Consider the following 15,346-nt stretch of genomic DNA (forward strand, 5'->3'; position numbering starts at 1 on the left):
TCTATTTAAACGAATAATTGGACTCGAGTATCCGTACCCGTACAGGCCACAGATGCTGGACAGCTCGAATCAATTCCAAGGCAGAGCTGTCAGGAACAGAGTGGAGGGAGGGGAAACCAACGCCGCAACGCGAACGCAGACGTGGAGACGGGAGTTGGAGATGGAGAGAGAGAGAAAGGACGGGCGGGTCTCCTCGTCCTCAACAAGTTTCAACACTTGTCCATTGATCCAATTAAATTGCTTTGGTTTCTTTGCTTCTCTCCTGGCCATTGTGTTTACTGCTGATCTCGTCATCTTAGCAGAGGGCACGTTGGAACAATTGCACGGGCATTGACAATCTTCATCTCGCAGATATGCACAGCGTTTAAAATGAAGTGATTTTCGCCCCTAGACGCTTATCGATGTTTACTATACATGCCCCTGTCAATCATGTCGACTTTTGCTATTCTCTCATCCTTTCTCTACGCTCTAGTTCTCGCTTTTGCCAGGTTTCTGATAGGTCTTCAAGGCTCTAGGCTCTGTCACGTCGTACCTTATAATGAGGTGCTGTATGTACTATTACCTCGCCCAACCAGGTCTCACAGACATTTCTGTGAGATACCCCTATTTTCATCTGTGCAACGTCCAACAACAACAAATGACTTTTTCTGGACTTTGCGCCATGCATTTGATCACAAACAATGTCTGTCCACAGTCCTTGACACCGCCTAAACTCTCGCGCAGCCTTGACTACTCAATACGCATGGCTGTCACTGGACCCCTTTGGAAAGCAAAGGTACTGTTCAAACTTCAGAGCAAATGCTGTCTGTACAAGGTACGACGTACGGTAGGTACTCTGTACTGTGCCTCGCCATGAGGTACGAATACCTCGCGGAAGCTCGACAAGACCTTGGCTCCCCATCCTCCCGTCCGCTTTCCACCCCTCCCCGTGCGATGGCGACATGCATCAGCCAATTGCCAGCTCCGTCACCTCGCAATCAGAACGAGACCGTCGCTTTTCTATTTTGCGTCGCTGCCGTCAGAACGCTAGTGATCCTCAACTTCAATGACCCTTCGTGAGAGCCGCAAACCCCAAATCGCACTCCGCGCGTGGCCGTGACGCCTCCACCTCCAAAATCTCGATGGAGCGCCGTATTTGATTGATAGTACTGATCAAAACGGTACCTACAGAAGTGAGGAACGGATAGCAGAACCGAACAACCCCGTATCACAAACGCAAATTTACCTATTTCATCCTCGCCCCGTACGTGTCCGCACTTGAATGCGACACCACCACGGCGCAAAAGAAAACAACAGACGAATACGGTCGGACCTCGCATCACAGACGAAACCAGCTCAGGCCAGGTGCCCCAAAGTTCCGCCTCGTCCTCGTCTTTACCCGCCTTCCCGTCCTCACAGCTCTGTCCTCTACTTGTTCCGTGCATATATCCAGAAGGTCTTGTCAAGATCTCTCATCCCTCTCTATCCGTACCTATCTCTCGGCCTCCGCGTTTCATCCCGTCTTTTTCGACGAGTATCGGCTGGCCGAATCCTTTTCGAGACCGCCACTTTAGGATGCGATCGTGATGTGATGTGTGGATACTGAGTCGTTTATACGGTGTCCAAGTATTCCAATTTGCCTTTTCACAAACCTATAGAGGTTTGAACCTTTCTTGCCTTAGCAGCAGCTTACAGAGAGCTGCGAACATCAGACCACGCGGTTGCCAAGAAGTCGCTCTAGTCACTCCGCCATTCAAGGCCCAACCAAGGCCCAAGATGCCAGATGATAGATCCATCAAATCAGGAATATTGAAATTACCCTGCTGTCTGCACCGTTTAGCGTTCGCGCTTGCTGCCGTGTCTTCAGGCACATTATGGAGTGCAGGGAATATGCCGAGCGAGACAGGAGTTGCAAGACGCGACCTTTTACATGCATAGGCTTCAGTATAATATGATCATGTGCCAGTAGAGGGCTCTATGTATTTAAAAGGAAAGAATCTTGAAGATCTCGCCCGACGTTTCTGCGACGCCTCTTTCCCATCACATGACCCTCTGCACGCCACCTTCTACCCCAGACTCATCAGCCACACATAACTGTGTAAGCAGTGACCGTTCGCATCACGCCCTCCCCACATGATCCCTTCCTGACGACAACGACCCTCCGCCCGGCCCTTCCTTCAACCTTTCCGTAGGCAACCAACACCCAAAAAAAAGGTTCATAAGTGCTCGTCATACACCTACGCGACATTTTCCTCGCAAGAACCCTCTCGACGACAAATTCAAACGCCTCCGTCAACAAACAAGCCAAATCAAGCGTAAACAATGGCCTCCAAGACAAAGTACGCCCCGGCGCCGACCCAGGACCCCGACGAAGCATCAAGCTACGCCCAGGCGCCCCCGGCCTACCAGGCCGAACCCACGGCCGCCTCCGACACCGATCGCCTCTTCGGCGGCGGCGCGCCTCGCAGCAGCCAGGACGACGATCTCCCCGATGACTTCAAGGTAAGCACGAGCACAGCTTTCTCCAGGCACCGGTCATCAGCTCCCGGCTATCCCATGGCTCTCGGTGCCTACCCTTCGTGAACCAGCTCTCGACTAACACGTCAAACCTACAGTTCGGCGGCTCAGTAGCAGAGGCCACGACCGACATCAGAAATCAGTTCATCCGCAAGGTCTACGCTATCCTTACCGTCCAACTCATCGCCACCGGTGCCGTCTCCGCCCTCAGCTTCTTCAGCAATGGCTACAAGACCTGGATTCAGGCCCACCCAGGCCTCGTCTTCGCATCCGTACGCTTCCCTCCCCTCTTCACGCGCCGTATCATGACAATACTAACAGAGAAACACAGCTCTTCGGCTCCATCATCATGATGCTTCTCACCTTCTGGAAACGTAAATCCTACCCGACAAACCTCCTCTTCCTCTCGGGCTTCACCCTCATGGAAGCCTACACAATCTCCGTCATCGTCTCCTTCTACAAGGCCGGCATCGTCCTCAACGCAGTCTTCCTTACCGCGGGCATCTTCATCTTCCTCACCGCCTTCGCCTGCCAGACAAAGTACGACTTCACCTCCTGGATCCCCTACCTCGGCGGCGCCCTCTGGGGCCTCGTCCTCTTCGGCTTTATGTACATGTTCTTCCCCTACAGCTCCACCGGCGAGCTCGTTTACGGTGGCATCGCCGCCCTCATCTTCAGCGCCTACATCCTCGTCGACACCCAGCTCATCATGCGCCACCACCACGTCGAGGAGGAGATTGCGGCCGCCATCAGCCTGTATCTCGACATTATCAACCTGTTCTTGGCGATTCTGCGCATCTTGAACAGCCAGCAGAACAACTAAAGCTGGTCGCAGCACATACACACAATACCCCCTATGTTCTAGTAGTAGCGTAATTTGGATTTCGTAGTCAGGCGGTCTCGGCTTCAGACAGGTTGTTTCGAGTAGAAAAGAGGCTGTTTGGTTAGTTCTTTCGTAAGGAAGCAGGGATGCCGCAAGTGCTTATCACACTGTCGGATGCTTGAGTAAGAGTGCCGTTTGCGTGCTTGTCGTTCACATGCCTCCTTCATAGTAAAATTGATATGATACAAATGGATCACAAAATGAACAGTGCATCAATCAGATATCACGCGGGGAACAAGACTTGAATTTGGTGAAGCGGTAAAGTAATGTGATATCTGCATTAGAAGTCGACTAATAGAAAAGGAAAATGAGGGCGTTAGTAAAAAGGGCTACAAAGGCACAGCCGGAAAGATGCGGGCTGGCGGCGTGATAGGAATGATGGAAACAGATTGACGAGTAGCTCGTGGCCCACAGGTCCGCCGTGTCCTCCATGATCCCCTCGACCTCGACCCAGAAGCCTTTGAACCTCCGCCCCGAGAACGTACACCGCTTCTTCCCACACATCTACCGAGCCGGTAGCCTCTTCCCAGTCGTCGCATTCGTAGTAGACCTTTTTGGGGTTTTTATCTTCGTGTCAAGAGAAACGAACTCGCATAGGGGAATATTGTTCTTTCTCTTTCAACACAGCACGGAAACCAACGCCAGTATAGAAAAAGACCAACGTCGCAGTTTGGGGTAACCATAAGCAGGGGCCAGAATTGTTGAATTAGTTGGCTTCGTGGTCGCCGTTGGCCTCGGCGGGGCCGCCGGCTGCTGCAGACTGTTCCCTCTGCATACGGGCCTCGATCTCGCGAAGTTGGGACTCGCGGGCCAAGAGCTCTTGTCGCTTCTCGTTGATCTCGCGCTGGACCTTGATCTCGATCTCGCGGAGCTTCTCCTCCTCTCTCCGCAGCTGTTCCTCCTTGAGGCGCACAGATTGCGAGGCGAGATCCTCGGGGTTCATGGACGAGTCGCTGTAATATGGTCAGCAAGGTATCATCATGGGTAAAACAGGGGGTTGTAGAACGTACACTCCAGCACCACCCTCAACGGACTTGCTGAGCTTCTCAGTACGGTAGTTCTCGTACAGGAAGTCGTGGGTGATCTCCTTCAGGTCAGCCAAGTGGCTGTGAAGAAGTGCAGATCGAATAGCGAGGAAGTCGGAGTGGCGCGGGTTGTCAACCTCGACAACACCCCAAGGGTACTGGCGAGCGCGGACGGTACGACCGCCAATCTCGACAATCTCCTCAGAACCGACGATCGCGAACGGCATCAAACCTCTCAATTCGGCGTTCTCCTCAACAGTATCCTCGTCATCTTCCTCGATGTCGTAAGGGAAGTTGTAGACGGGGATGCGGTAGTGCTCAATGTCTTCCATCACAAGCTTCTTCGACTCGGCGAGCTCAGCAGGGGTCAAGGAGTCGGCACGGCCAATAACGGGAATGACGTTGACACGGGGAGCGAGGCGCTTCATGAGCTCGATATCCAACTCGCGAAGGCTGTTGACTGAGTTAGTGGCGGTCAACCAAGGCTATGAAACAGTGGGCTTACCCGTGTCCGGTGGGTGTGATGAAGTAAAGCATGGCGTGCACACGGTTGTCTCTGAAACGAGGGTTACGCTTGATACGAGACTCCTCGGCAAGAATGTCATCGTATTGTCTCTCGAGGTAGCCGACAATCTCGGAGAAGCTGCGACCATGTTAGCGATTGCGATACCATCACTATTGGTTGGCATGTGGTGCCATACCTGGCCTCGTTGTCAATCTGGTCACCGAAGCCGGGAGTGTCGACAATGGTCAAAGAGATACGGGTACCCTCCTCGTCCAACTCAAGTTCTAAATAGCTGTCAGTTTGCTGATGCGATGATCAAGGGCTCTACATAGTAGTCACGCACCGACAGTGATGGGCTTAATCTTGACACCGTCCTCGACAGAGGCGCCGTTGGGGTCGTCCGACTCCTTGTGGCCGAGCACGCTCTTTCCGCAGAGGGTGTTGACGAAGGTGGTTCTTCCTGTAAGATCGGAAGTCAGTCGACGGGACTCGGTGGTGTTTGGGTGAACACGAGGTTGGCTTTGTAGGGGGAAGACGTACCAGTGCCTGATGCTCCGCAGACCATCAAACAGAACTGGATTCCCTTCTTCACGTTCTTCTTTCTGCGCATCATCTTCTGTAGTATAGAGTGTGGTCAGTAAGGTGGAATCTTGAGGGATGCAGATGCATTGGGGCCATGATGGCTTCGTGGAGTCGGGAGAGGAATTGTTGAATGGGGGCCGGATTGGTGTAGTAGGGGGAGACTGAGAGAAGCGGGCAAACATACGACGGTTGTTGAAAGTAAGGCTTAGTCTAGAAGAGGGTCGGTAAGGGAGTTGTTGAGGGAATCAACGACTTGACGAGAGAAGAATGGCGACGATATCGTTTCAAGGGACAGCGAGCGTCGTGTCGTGTCGTAGATGAACGGAGCAAAAGGACTGCTGGATCCCAAATGTCGTTGTTCTGGATTGGGACCTGGGGGTCGGACGGGAGGTGCAGGTGCTAAAGGGGACGGGAGGGTCTTGACCGACGGGTGTTGGAAAATGCAATTTCACACAAAATGTTGCGGCAGGACGACCCCAAGAGGCCCCCCAGCCAATTGATTGCTTCCTCCTGCACGCCCAATTCAGGGGGGGAGCAACTCCCCGGCCCACGCTCCTTTCCGCCAAAATTAACGCTAAGCCCGTAGAGGAAAGGCACCAATAGCGGGGTATCCTCGGGCAATTTTGGAAGAGAGAGAGGAATCAGGATGACAGGTCACGAGACTGGCACATGGTCAGTGCTGAAGCTTTCCCGCCTGCAGCAATTGCGGCACGCACGTTGGATGTTGGCGCGTTTGCACCGTGTGTCCAAGGGACCAAACATGTTTCGCGTTCCTGTACGGAGTACCTACCTGTGGTGCATTACCTAAGGCCAGGTGGCACCCAGCTGGACAGACGTGGCAGGTGCCTCGATCACACTCCCCTTACAATTATCACTGTTATCCTGAGAACTAAGTATGTTGGTGAAATAAGGTACTTTCAGTCTTTCTTCCCCCAGAGAAAATATCCAAAGAAGGTGCTAGAAAGACTTGCAACACGAGGGATGGTGGTAGAAGAAGAAGGAGAAGAAGAATAGGTAAAGGTGAAGGTTGTGATAGTGATAGAAGCAGAGATTAACCAAGTGTTGAGCGGCAAACTCTTCTGTCGCTCATTTCATCCCAAGTTCCCGTCTCTCACTGAGTTATGATGCTTACCTAATATCGCTAGAGGCACCTTGGTACCCCAATAATACGTAGGTGACTTCCTGGGCACCTCGCCAGTGGACAGTCGGGTTGGTTGATGCGCCGCTTGAGACGGGACGATACGATACGTACCTTTTCTCAGTTCCAATGTCCCCAGGCTGACTTCACCTGGGTTACTGTCTGCTGAGACACTGTCCACGAGGTCCTCTTTATGAGCATCTTTCCTTTTGAATACCGCGATCCGGTCGCCGTTCGCTCTGAATAATCGCTGGGGGCTGTTTGTCGACTGCATACACTTGCCAATCCCCCCTGCCAACTTACTTACCTTGCCCCAGCTTCCTGACTCGGCAATCCAGCTGACTTCGACCCGCTCAACTCACTGCCGCTGTTACTAGGCGCTTCAACCCGTTGCCGTCTGTCAACATCATCGTCAATATCGTCAGCAGAGCACCTCTCTATTTGAGAGATGCATTTGTCAAGGATGATATCGTAACGAAGAACTTCAAGAACAACAGAATATTGGCCTGGCTTGCCAGCCTTGCATCCGCAGCGCTCATCCCTTATTACCGAGCCCCTCACCGTCGTCCAGGCCAAACCGTCACATACTCGGCACTGCGACTTATAGGCACCCTCTTCCACAATGAATACTCGTCCACCTATAGAGACGGCGCCCTCGACAGTCGTGCTTTCTGTTTCCTTCAACAGTGATGCCAGCTGCTTCTCGGTTGGTCTGAACTCAGGAATATGCAGTAAGTTGTTGTAGGAGTCGAGATGTGAACACTTAAGCTATTCATGATCCCTGACATCCGGTACCTAGTCTTCCACACCAAGTCTTGCCTTCTCAAGGCATCTAGAGGTTTGCGCTTCCTCCCTTGTAACCTTACATAAAGAAAAGCGGCTAACCGCATTATAGACTTCAATGCCGGTATCGGTCTGGTCGAGATGATGGGGACCACAAATTACCTGGCGCTCGTCGGCGGCGGTAGACAACCCAAGTTCAGTAGCACCAAGGTATGTGTTGATTCATTCAGTCCTCTATGGGATCGCAAACTCATCTACCGCGCAGACCATTATCTGGGACGACATGAAGGGTAGAGTCGCCATAGAGATCGCCTCTCTTACACCAGTGCGGGGCGTCCGGATCGGTCGAAACCGTATCGTCGTAGCGCTCCAGAACAGTGTACGCGTTTACTCGTTTGCGAAGCCTCCCGACCTGCTGTCAGTGTACGAAACCACCAACAACCCTCTCGGACTCGTTGCCATGTCAGACAAGACTATTGCATTCCCGGGTAGAACTGTCGGGCAGATACAGCTCGTCGACATCGGGACCGGCAACGTCAGCATCATCCCCGCTCACTCATCTGCCCTCCGTGCCATTCAGGTAAGCTCAGACGGCGAGCTTCTGGCCACAGCGAGCGAGATGGGCACTCTGATCAGAGTCTTCGCCACAAGTAATTGTGCCCGGCTCGCCGAGTTGAGACGGGGCGTTGATCCTGCCACCATCTTCTCTCTCGGCTTCAGCCCCGAGGGTACGAAGCTAGCCTGCACATCAGATAAGTCGACACTGCACGTGTTCGACGTCCCGCACCCGAAAAAGCCCATGACAGCACCGACCAGCCCTTCAGCGTCACAGATGGCGGGATCCGGCATTCTCGCGGGTAGACCAGCCGACGATGGCAAGGGCCGCTGGGGCTTCCTAGGCAAGATCCCCTTGATGCCGCGGATGTTCTCGGACGTATACTCTTTCGCATCCGCGCCATTCGAAGCAGGCGACGATCCCCTAATCGGCGGCCTGCCCATGTCAGAACAGACGACACTAGGAACGACAAGGCCGCAGAAAGGCGTGATCGGATGGATTACCGAGGACAGTCTGGTGGTGATTGGCGCCGGACATGATGCCAGATGGGAGAAGTTTGTGATATCCAAAGGAGAGGACGGACGCCGATACGTCGTTCGAGAGGGTTGGAAGCGATACTTGGGTAGCGCTTCATGACGAGGTGTTTCTCAAGCTGGCTCGTTGGGGTCATGTTGCTATTTGGTTTATGGTACAGTGTACATTACATACGGCGTTGGCATCGGACAAACAAGGCATTCAAGGGTATCAGCGATAGCATCGCTTAGTTTGTTATTAAGTGTTTATGGCATCTTCGAGACTAAGGTGACTTGCTCCTAGTTCTACTTCGCCTTGTATGCCGCCGCTCATCATCACGGTCTCTATGTCTTTTGGGCTGGCGTTCGTCCGAGCCATCGCGGTCACGATGCCTGCGCTCTCTTCTCCTCTCGCCGTCCTCGCCTCGATCACGGTCCCGATCTCGATCACGTCTATCTCTCGACCGGTCTCTCTCTCTCCGACTCCCATCATCCCTTTTCGATCCCCTATCCCGATCTTCGCCACGATGCCCGTGGCGTCGCGAACTCCTCTCGCCATCTCTGCGGTCTCTGTCGTCTGAAGTATCATCACGACGAGACCTCCGGCTGCGATGCCTATCCTCGTCACGATCCGCATCCCTCATCTCCTCATCGCTGTCGTGCCTACGCGACCTGTGTGAACGATGATGATGCTTGTGCTTCTTCCTCCTCTCAGACTTGTCATCTCGCCGCCGCAGCGCTTCCTTGATCTCTTCCTTCTTCTCCTCGATCAAGAAAGCCTTCATGGGGTCGTCCTCGTCATGGTCCCGAATCAGTAGCGCAAGTTCCCTCTCCTCAGGCAACATCGGCCGTTGCTCCTCCTCTTCGTCCTCGTCTGACCCCTCGTCCGTCTTGTCGCCCCCTTCCTGCTTCACGACCGTCGCCCAGTCCACCTTGCCCTCGTCCGGGTCCTCGTCGTCGCGGAACTTATAGCGTGCGTGGTCTACGCTGATCATGCGGCTGCCGCCGATCGTCGCGCCGCCGAGGTTATCGACCGCCAGGTCGGTACTGCGCTGGTCCTCGTACTTGAGCCAGCCGAAGCCTTTCGATTTGCCCGTCTCTTTGTCGCGGGCGAGCTTGAGCCAGACGGGCTCGCCGAATTGAGAGAAGATTGTGATCACATCGCCTTCGGACATTTCGTAGGGGAGCCCGCCAAAGTAGATGTACGCCGTGTCGCGGTAGTCGACGTGCCAGGAGCCTTCGGGGGAGCTGTTGGTGTGTCAGCGCATGGTTCTTGATCTGCATGCGAGATGCCTGGTATGACTTACATTCCATGTTCAATCTCCTTTTTGTTGAGCTCCTGAATGGCGCGAATTTTGTTCATGGTCGCGACGGGGAACTCAAGGTTCTCTGAAGCTTTTTGCAATCGTCAATTTCGTGGCAGACGTCTAGGAGTGTAGTAAAGCCTCGATTCTTCAAGGCTGAAAGAAGCGTCGTCCCAAGCTTTCTTAGAGCTTCTCGGCCCCAAAAGAAAAAAACACCGATGCCTAGACTTTCCTTAGGTGGTCGCGTAGCACTGTCAGTGCGTCATCTCCCCCAATATGCGCTCCAGCCCCCAAGACAACCCCTAAAATGACACTTCGCTAGCTGCCCGCGTGCTGCAATGTCACTGCCTGCACTTTAGCTCCCGTCGGGAAAACAGCCGGTCCGGAGCTCAAATCCCCCGACACTTTGAGGAAGGGGCATGAGAAAGCGCTGGCGAGGTGCCAATAGAATTGTGGAAGACACGGCCGTCCGTTCAAGTTGAGAACCCCAGCTTCTGGGAATGCCATCATTGCTTCGGTCGGAGGAGTCTGATTTCCTGTATATTCTAGATCGACCGTCGGTACGAACCCGTATAATTTAGCATACTGGTCGGCCTACCTACACCGCGACTCGAACGCGTCTATTTGCATACGCATAAAGCTGTCCACTGTCAACCCACCGACTCAAGTTCTTGGACCGAGACACCACGTCCACAGACCCACGATTTCCACCCAAACCCCTCTCATGCGTCCTCCTCAGCGACAAACACAATCATGACGGCAAGCGCAAATCGGGTGTCGACGTACACCTCGGCTTCCACAGGGTCAGACGGCCGCAATGGAGAGAAGAAGGACCTCTGGAGCTCCATGCTCGACAACGTAGCCAGCAGCAAACGGCTACCGGAGAAGAACATGATCGTACTGGGAGGCTCACCAGAGTCGCAAAAGGAATTTGTCGAGTCCCTGTCACACAGCAGCGAGAAGCGAAGTCTGGATCGCAACAGTTCAAAGACGCCTCCCATTGCAAACAGCTTCGCTCTCGGGTATACCTACTACGACGTCCTGGATGCCGACCAAGAAGGTTCGTTGTCAGCGCGACTCGGCTTCTGCTGCTGATGCTGACTCCGTCTCTAGACATACTTGCGCGGATTTCTCTCTACATGCTTTCGAACCCCTCAGAATCGTTCCCGAAACTTATTCAGCCCCTAATTACGCCCGAGACGATACCGAATACCCTAATGGTGGTGCTCCTTGACTGGTCTACACCACACTTGTGGATGCGCCAACTGAGAGAATGGATCTTGTTCATGCGCAGCATCCTCGAGAGCTCAAGCCACGAGTGTCAAGCGACGATGGAGGAGGTGATGGTCGCATGGCGGGATAGGGGCAGGGGAGGTGGCTCGACGAACCTTGACGGCACGGGAGCGACCACTAGCGAAGGCGATGTCGCACTGCCTCTTGGGCCTGGTGAATGGGAAGAAGGCATAGGTCTGCCGCTCTGCGTGGTCTGCCAGAACGTGAGATCAAGTGCCATGCCGAAAGGTTGATCGTATGCATGCTAACGAACTTGCAGGCGGAGAAGATGGAGGGTCTGGAGAAGACGCAAGGGTGGAAGGAAGGTGACTTCGACCAGGTTCTGCAGTATCTCAGGACAGTGCTGCTGAGGCGTGAGTTGGCGCCCTCTCCGAGGCCGAGGGCCATGCTAACAGTGTTGTCCCAGACGGCGCCTCGCTCATTTACACCACACCAAACGTCCCTTCGTCATTACCGAGTCTGGTGCACTCGAGTCTGGGCATCACCTCCTTACTAAAACGACAACCGTTGAAGCACAACACAATTGACAGAGACAAAATCCTGGTGCCGCCAAACTGGGACTCCTGGGGCAAGATCCGCGTGCTGAGGGATGGATTCGATGTCGAGGCGACCAGCCAGGGCTGGTCGCATGACCTGCAGTCCACTTTCCCTTCGCCTGCGATGACGACGGACGGCCTGAGTATTTTGGCCAAGGCGAAGGCAGATGGGGACTACAATGGCGAAGTTTCGTCCTCAGCAGTGGCGCCGTTCGAAGACTGGATCCGTGATCTCAGCCAAGCCGGCAGCGCGATCTCATTCGCAGGTCGGGACGGCGACCCGTCGCAGCTGGAGATGTCATCGACCGATACGCAAGAGTTCCTCGGTTCCAGTCTACAGACTCTGGAAACGCACCGCAGCCGAAGTAACGACGACAAGAAGGCAGACGCCTCTAAGTCGAGAACAGGACAGCGGACCGATGAGTCGGATTCCAGTGCGTTGCGGCAGGGAGCCGACGACGGCAAGGTCAGCCAGCACATTGGGCCTGTGCAGTTTAACATGGGAGGCATCCAGGTGGATGCCGACGACATGGTGCAGCGGCTTAAGGTATGTCGCTAAGTCGATCTCAATAAGGGAGCGGCCTTGACTAACACGGATCGCAGGACCGTCAGGCAAACAGTGCTACACAGGATCCCACCACGCCACCGGCTGACACCGCCGAGGAGAATCCTGATGAGATGGACAACGACAAGCTCCAAGCTTTCTTCAGCGGCTTGATGAACCGTAAACAACCTGCCAATGGCAGCCCCCGTGGCGGCTCGTGAGTGTGTTGATGTTTGGGTCCCTATTTTCATTACGGGGCCGAAGTCGATTTTAAACATGGCCAAGCGGTTGACTTATACCCAATCGGTCTTCTTTTCGGGGGACAAATGTTAAATTTGAAAGAGGGAGTTGATCGTATCTCATGGACATTGGTCACGAAAGAAAGCGACGAACGAAGGTGTGCTCCTGGCCTCAGTAGATGTATGTTGTGGGGTGGGGCGAGGTTGTGCGGACAAGGCGAGACAGTGGCGGCCGTTGGGCGAGATTCAGTCAGGTCAGCAATCAGTCAGTCAGTCGCTGTAGAATAGATACCCCGATTATGACAATGCTATGCGTTTGGTGTTAGTTTCAAGGAGTACAGGTCGACGACTATCGTGGCAGCGGAGCCGATTGCCTCTAAAGCTACCCTGGTACTCAGTGGCTGGGAGTATCCAATGGATTCCATTAGCACACAAGAAACGCTCGTTTGTGTAAGTTCTTCGGGTAAGCTACCTACAGGAGTAGGGGCGCTATAATCTGGCTTGTCAGGAGAAGGTTTTCAAGTCAACTTAAATATTTCCTGACCACGCTATCAAATCAGACAGGGGTTTAAGGATGTTTGGTCAAATCATGCTGAACTCGATACGAATAAACGCAAGTTGACTGAATATAATACACGTACACCTTCTAGATGTAGAACGGCATGTTTATTTGCCGATGAGCTAGCAACATCAACAAATTCCAAACCACCGCTGTCTCTCCTTTCTATCTTCTCCCACCTATTTCTCGCACCATCCGGTAGGCTGACCAAGAGCCTTGCACTTGGCAACGAACAAGGGCTCGTTGATGTCAATCATGATCTGGCACTTGGTAGGGTACGGGCCGCCTACACGCAAACAGGCCACGATTAGTATCTTCAACTTTGATCCATGTATGATTCCCGAGCGAACTGAGAAATTGAGGGATGGTATCTTGTATGTACGTACCAACGGTGCCGTAATCGGGGCAGGCGTTCTTGGTGGAGGTCGGGTCGCTAACGAGCGCGGAGCCGGTGTCTCTGCCGCAATAGCAGTTCTTGATGTCGTCGAGGCGCTTGGTGACGGTGTTGTCGGTGGGTGCGCCGTTGACGATTGCGGCGAGGCCCCTATGTTAGGTCCTGTTAGTGATTTGTCTAGGATGATGAGGGAAGTTTGGTGGTGGGAGGACGAACATGAGGGCGATGATGGCGTTGAAGGAGAACATTTTGAGTAGGATGGTTTGCGTAGAGGAACTTGAGGTGTTGTTGGGGTTTCTTGTGACTGGAAGAATAGCTTTCGAAGTTTCATAGGGACTACAGATGTCTTTATACTGCAGTATTGAGGATCAAGAGGTGATCTTCCCCATCTGTTGACAGTCTACAGAACATCTTCTTCAATAACCGATATCAAACCCCATAGCAATGCCCTAGTTCCTATTTCTCATAGCCATATTGCTTCCAATCCAAACGGGCGCTCATGACGTCCATCATCGGCTTGCCCGATGCGTATATTAGAGATGCATCTCGGTTGAGAATACATGCCATCGCTGTATTGCTATGCGGTATACGCTCACTGTCGCGAGTCACGATCACGAAAATTCCAACCAAGGGAGTTCCCGCACACCATGGCCCGGCTCCGCTTCCATTGAATCTCCTGAACTTTGATCAAATGAAAAATTGTCGATCCTATCATCCTACGGCTCGCTTTTTGACATGTCACAAGGATGATCCACAAAGTTGGGGAGCGGGAAAGAGTCATGTTAGCCAAGCCGAGTCGGCTCGATCCGATCAGGTATAGTTTGCAAGCGGAACATCATAGCAGCCTCGATGGGGGATTCGCAAAAGAGAACTTCAAGCTCGATGTCGATATCTGCTTGTTCAGAGCTACTTAGAATGTTGCAGATTGGGAAGCCTATAGCTTGCATATTGTGCGATCAACATTTGCTTTTGCGGTATACCCGCTGTCTGTGTACTGGCAGAACCGAGCGTCACTTTGAGTTTAGAATATATGGCCCGTATACTCAACGTGAATCGAAGCTCAACCTGATCTTCGGTTGACATCTGACAACTTTCCGTCTTGAACGAGTAAACAACGGATGTTTGAGCGGCGAAAGGAACGACCCGAACTCTAGGAACGCCGAGAAATCTAACGGCAAGGTTTCAAAATCATCGAAATATAATAGCCAGAGACTTTTCGCACTGGGGTTGTAAAATATAAGGGTATTCTCAATGTCGTCAAGAAGGTCACAATTCGACAGCAACTGATGTAAAAGGCTTCACCGAGTGCGTCCCACGGAAGAGCTGCGGTAATGTTCAAAAGCAATGGGATTTCCTGCTCAATGACTTCCTCTACAGTTAACAAATTGATCATTGAATTAGCCCGAGGTTCTGATACTCAAGTATGGACCGAGAGCATCCGGGTCGTATTGAGTAATATTTCGCAAACACCACGCGAAAGATTGCCTTCATCCGAAACTCCTGGAGCAGAAGTTCAAAACCTTGAGAGCAACCAGAATTAATTCGAAGTCGCTGTCGATAAACGATGACATAATTCGGACTTGGTAGTTTGTGGCCAAACTACGACTTAGGTTGGACAGACTTCGAGCCAGTCAGCATGGCTCTTATAAAGTAACAAGGTTATCAATATACAACACCCAACCATATTAAGAAAACCATGATGCTTCAGGATATCATATTTGTTATTGTGAAGCCTCTCGACTATTGTGTGTAGTCGGTAAGTCACTTGAGCAAGTGTCGTTAAGATATCCCACCGGCTTGGCCCATCGTATACTCCATCTTCATGTCTCGTCATATAATCGCCGAGCTTAATTATACTGTAGACTTGCATTTCAGTCGGAGGATGTTTCACAGAGCGATAGATTATACAAGTGGTGAAGCATATTTTCGACAATTCTTTTACATCTTGAACTAGGGGAAAGCGAATCATGTGATCTCAAAAGTAAGTAAACGGAAAT

The 15,346-nt window shown here is 52.6% G+C and overlaps 6 protein-coding genes across 6 annotated transcripts; 3 read left to right on the plus strand and 3 right to left on the minus strand.

The window, feature by feature from the left end:
• Window positions 1-2,301: 2,301 nt before the first annotated feature.
• Window positions 2,302-3,319, plus strand: CPAR01_09998 (uncharacterized protein; the record flags this gene model as incomplete). Its single annotated transcript, XM_060494261.1, has 3 exons — window positions 2,302-2,481; window positions 2,595-2,768; window positions 2,828-3,319. 3 exons carry the CDS (start codon window positions 2,302-2,304, stop codon window positions 3,317-3,319), a joined length of 846 nt encoding a protein of 281 aa, XP_060346443.1.
• Window positions 3,320-4,085: 766 nt separating this feature from the next.
• CPAR01_09999 (septin) lies at window positions 4,086-5,522 on the minus strand (the record flags this gene model as incomplete). The annotated part of the gene is made up of 6 exons (XM_060494262.1): window positions 4,086-4,332; window positions 4,390-4,857; window positions 4,910-5,047; window positions 5,106-5,193; window positions 5,253-5,369; window positions 5,450-5,522. 6 exons carry the CDS (start codon window positions 5,520-5,522, stop codon window positions 4,086-4,088), a joined length of 1,131 nt encoding a protein of 376 aa, XP_060346444.1.
• A 1,729-nt stretch (window positions 5,523-7,251) lies between these two features.
• Window positions 7,252-8,604, plus strand: CPAR01_10000 (WD repeat domain-containing phosphoinositide-interacting protein 4; the record flags this gene model as incomplete). The annotated part of the gene is made up of 4 exons (XM_060494263.1): window positions 7,252-7,360; window positions 7,429-7,467; window positions 7,525-7,622; window positions 7,678-8,604. 4 exons carry the CDS (start codon window positions 7,252-7,254, stop codon window positions 8,602-8,604), a joined length of 1,173 nt encoding a protein of 390 aa, XP_060346445.1.
• A 160-nt stretch (window positions 8,605-8,764) lies between these two features.
• CPAR01_10001 (RNA recognition domain-containing protein) lies at window positions 8,765-9,843 on the minus strand (the record flags this gene model as incomplete). The annotated part of the gene is made up of 2 exons (XM_060494264.1): window positions 8,765-9,728; window positions 9,788-9,843. The coding sequence occupies 2 exons, from the start codon at window positions 9,841-9,843 to the stop codon at window positions 8,765-8,767; spliced, it is 1,020 nt and encodes a 339-aa protein (XP_060346446.1).
• Window positions 9,844-10,426: 583 nt separating this feature from the next.
• On the plus strand, window positions 10,427-12,378 carry CPAR01_10002 (dynein light intermediate chain; the record flags this gene model as incomplete). Its single annotated transcript, XM_060494265.1, has 5 exons — window positions 10,427-10,844; window positions 10,898-11,280; window positions 11,337-11,430; window positions 11,484-12,160; window positions 12,217-12,378. Coding segments are annotated over 5 exons (1,734 nt in total), but the record flags the coding sequence as incomplete, so codon positions are not given.
• Window positions 12,379-13,134: 756 nt separating this feature from the next.
• CPAR01_10003 (uncharacterized protein) lies at window positions 13,135-13,597 on the minus strand (the record flags this gene model as incomplete). The annotated part of the gene is made up of 3 exons (XM_060494266.1): window positions 13,135-13,241; window positions 13,342-13,499; window positions 13,566-13,597. 3 exons carry the CDS (start codon window positions 13,595-13,597, stop codon window positions 13,135-13,137), a joined length of 297 nt encoding a protein of 98 aa, XP_060346448.1.
• Between the last annotated feature and the right edge of the window lie 1,749 nt (window positions 13,598-15,346).

This window comes from Colletotrichum paranaense (assembly GCF_030867605.1).
Source record: "Colletotrichum paranaense strain IMI 384185 chromosome Unknown Scaffold_8.1, whole genome shotgun sequence".
NCBI lineage: Eukaryota > Fungi > Ascomycota > Sordariomycetes > Glomerellales > Glomerellaceae > Colletotrichum > Colletotrichum paranaense.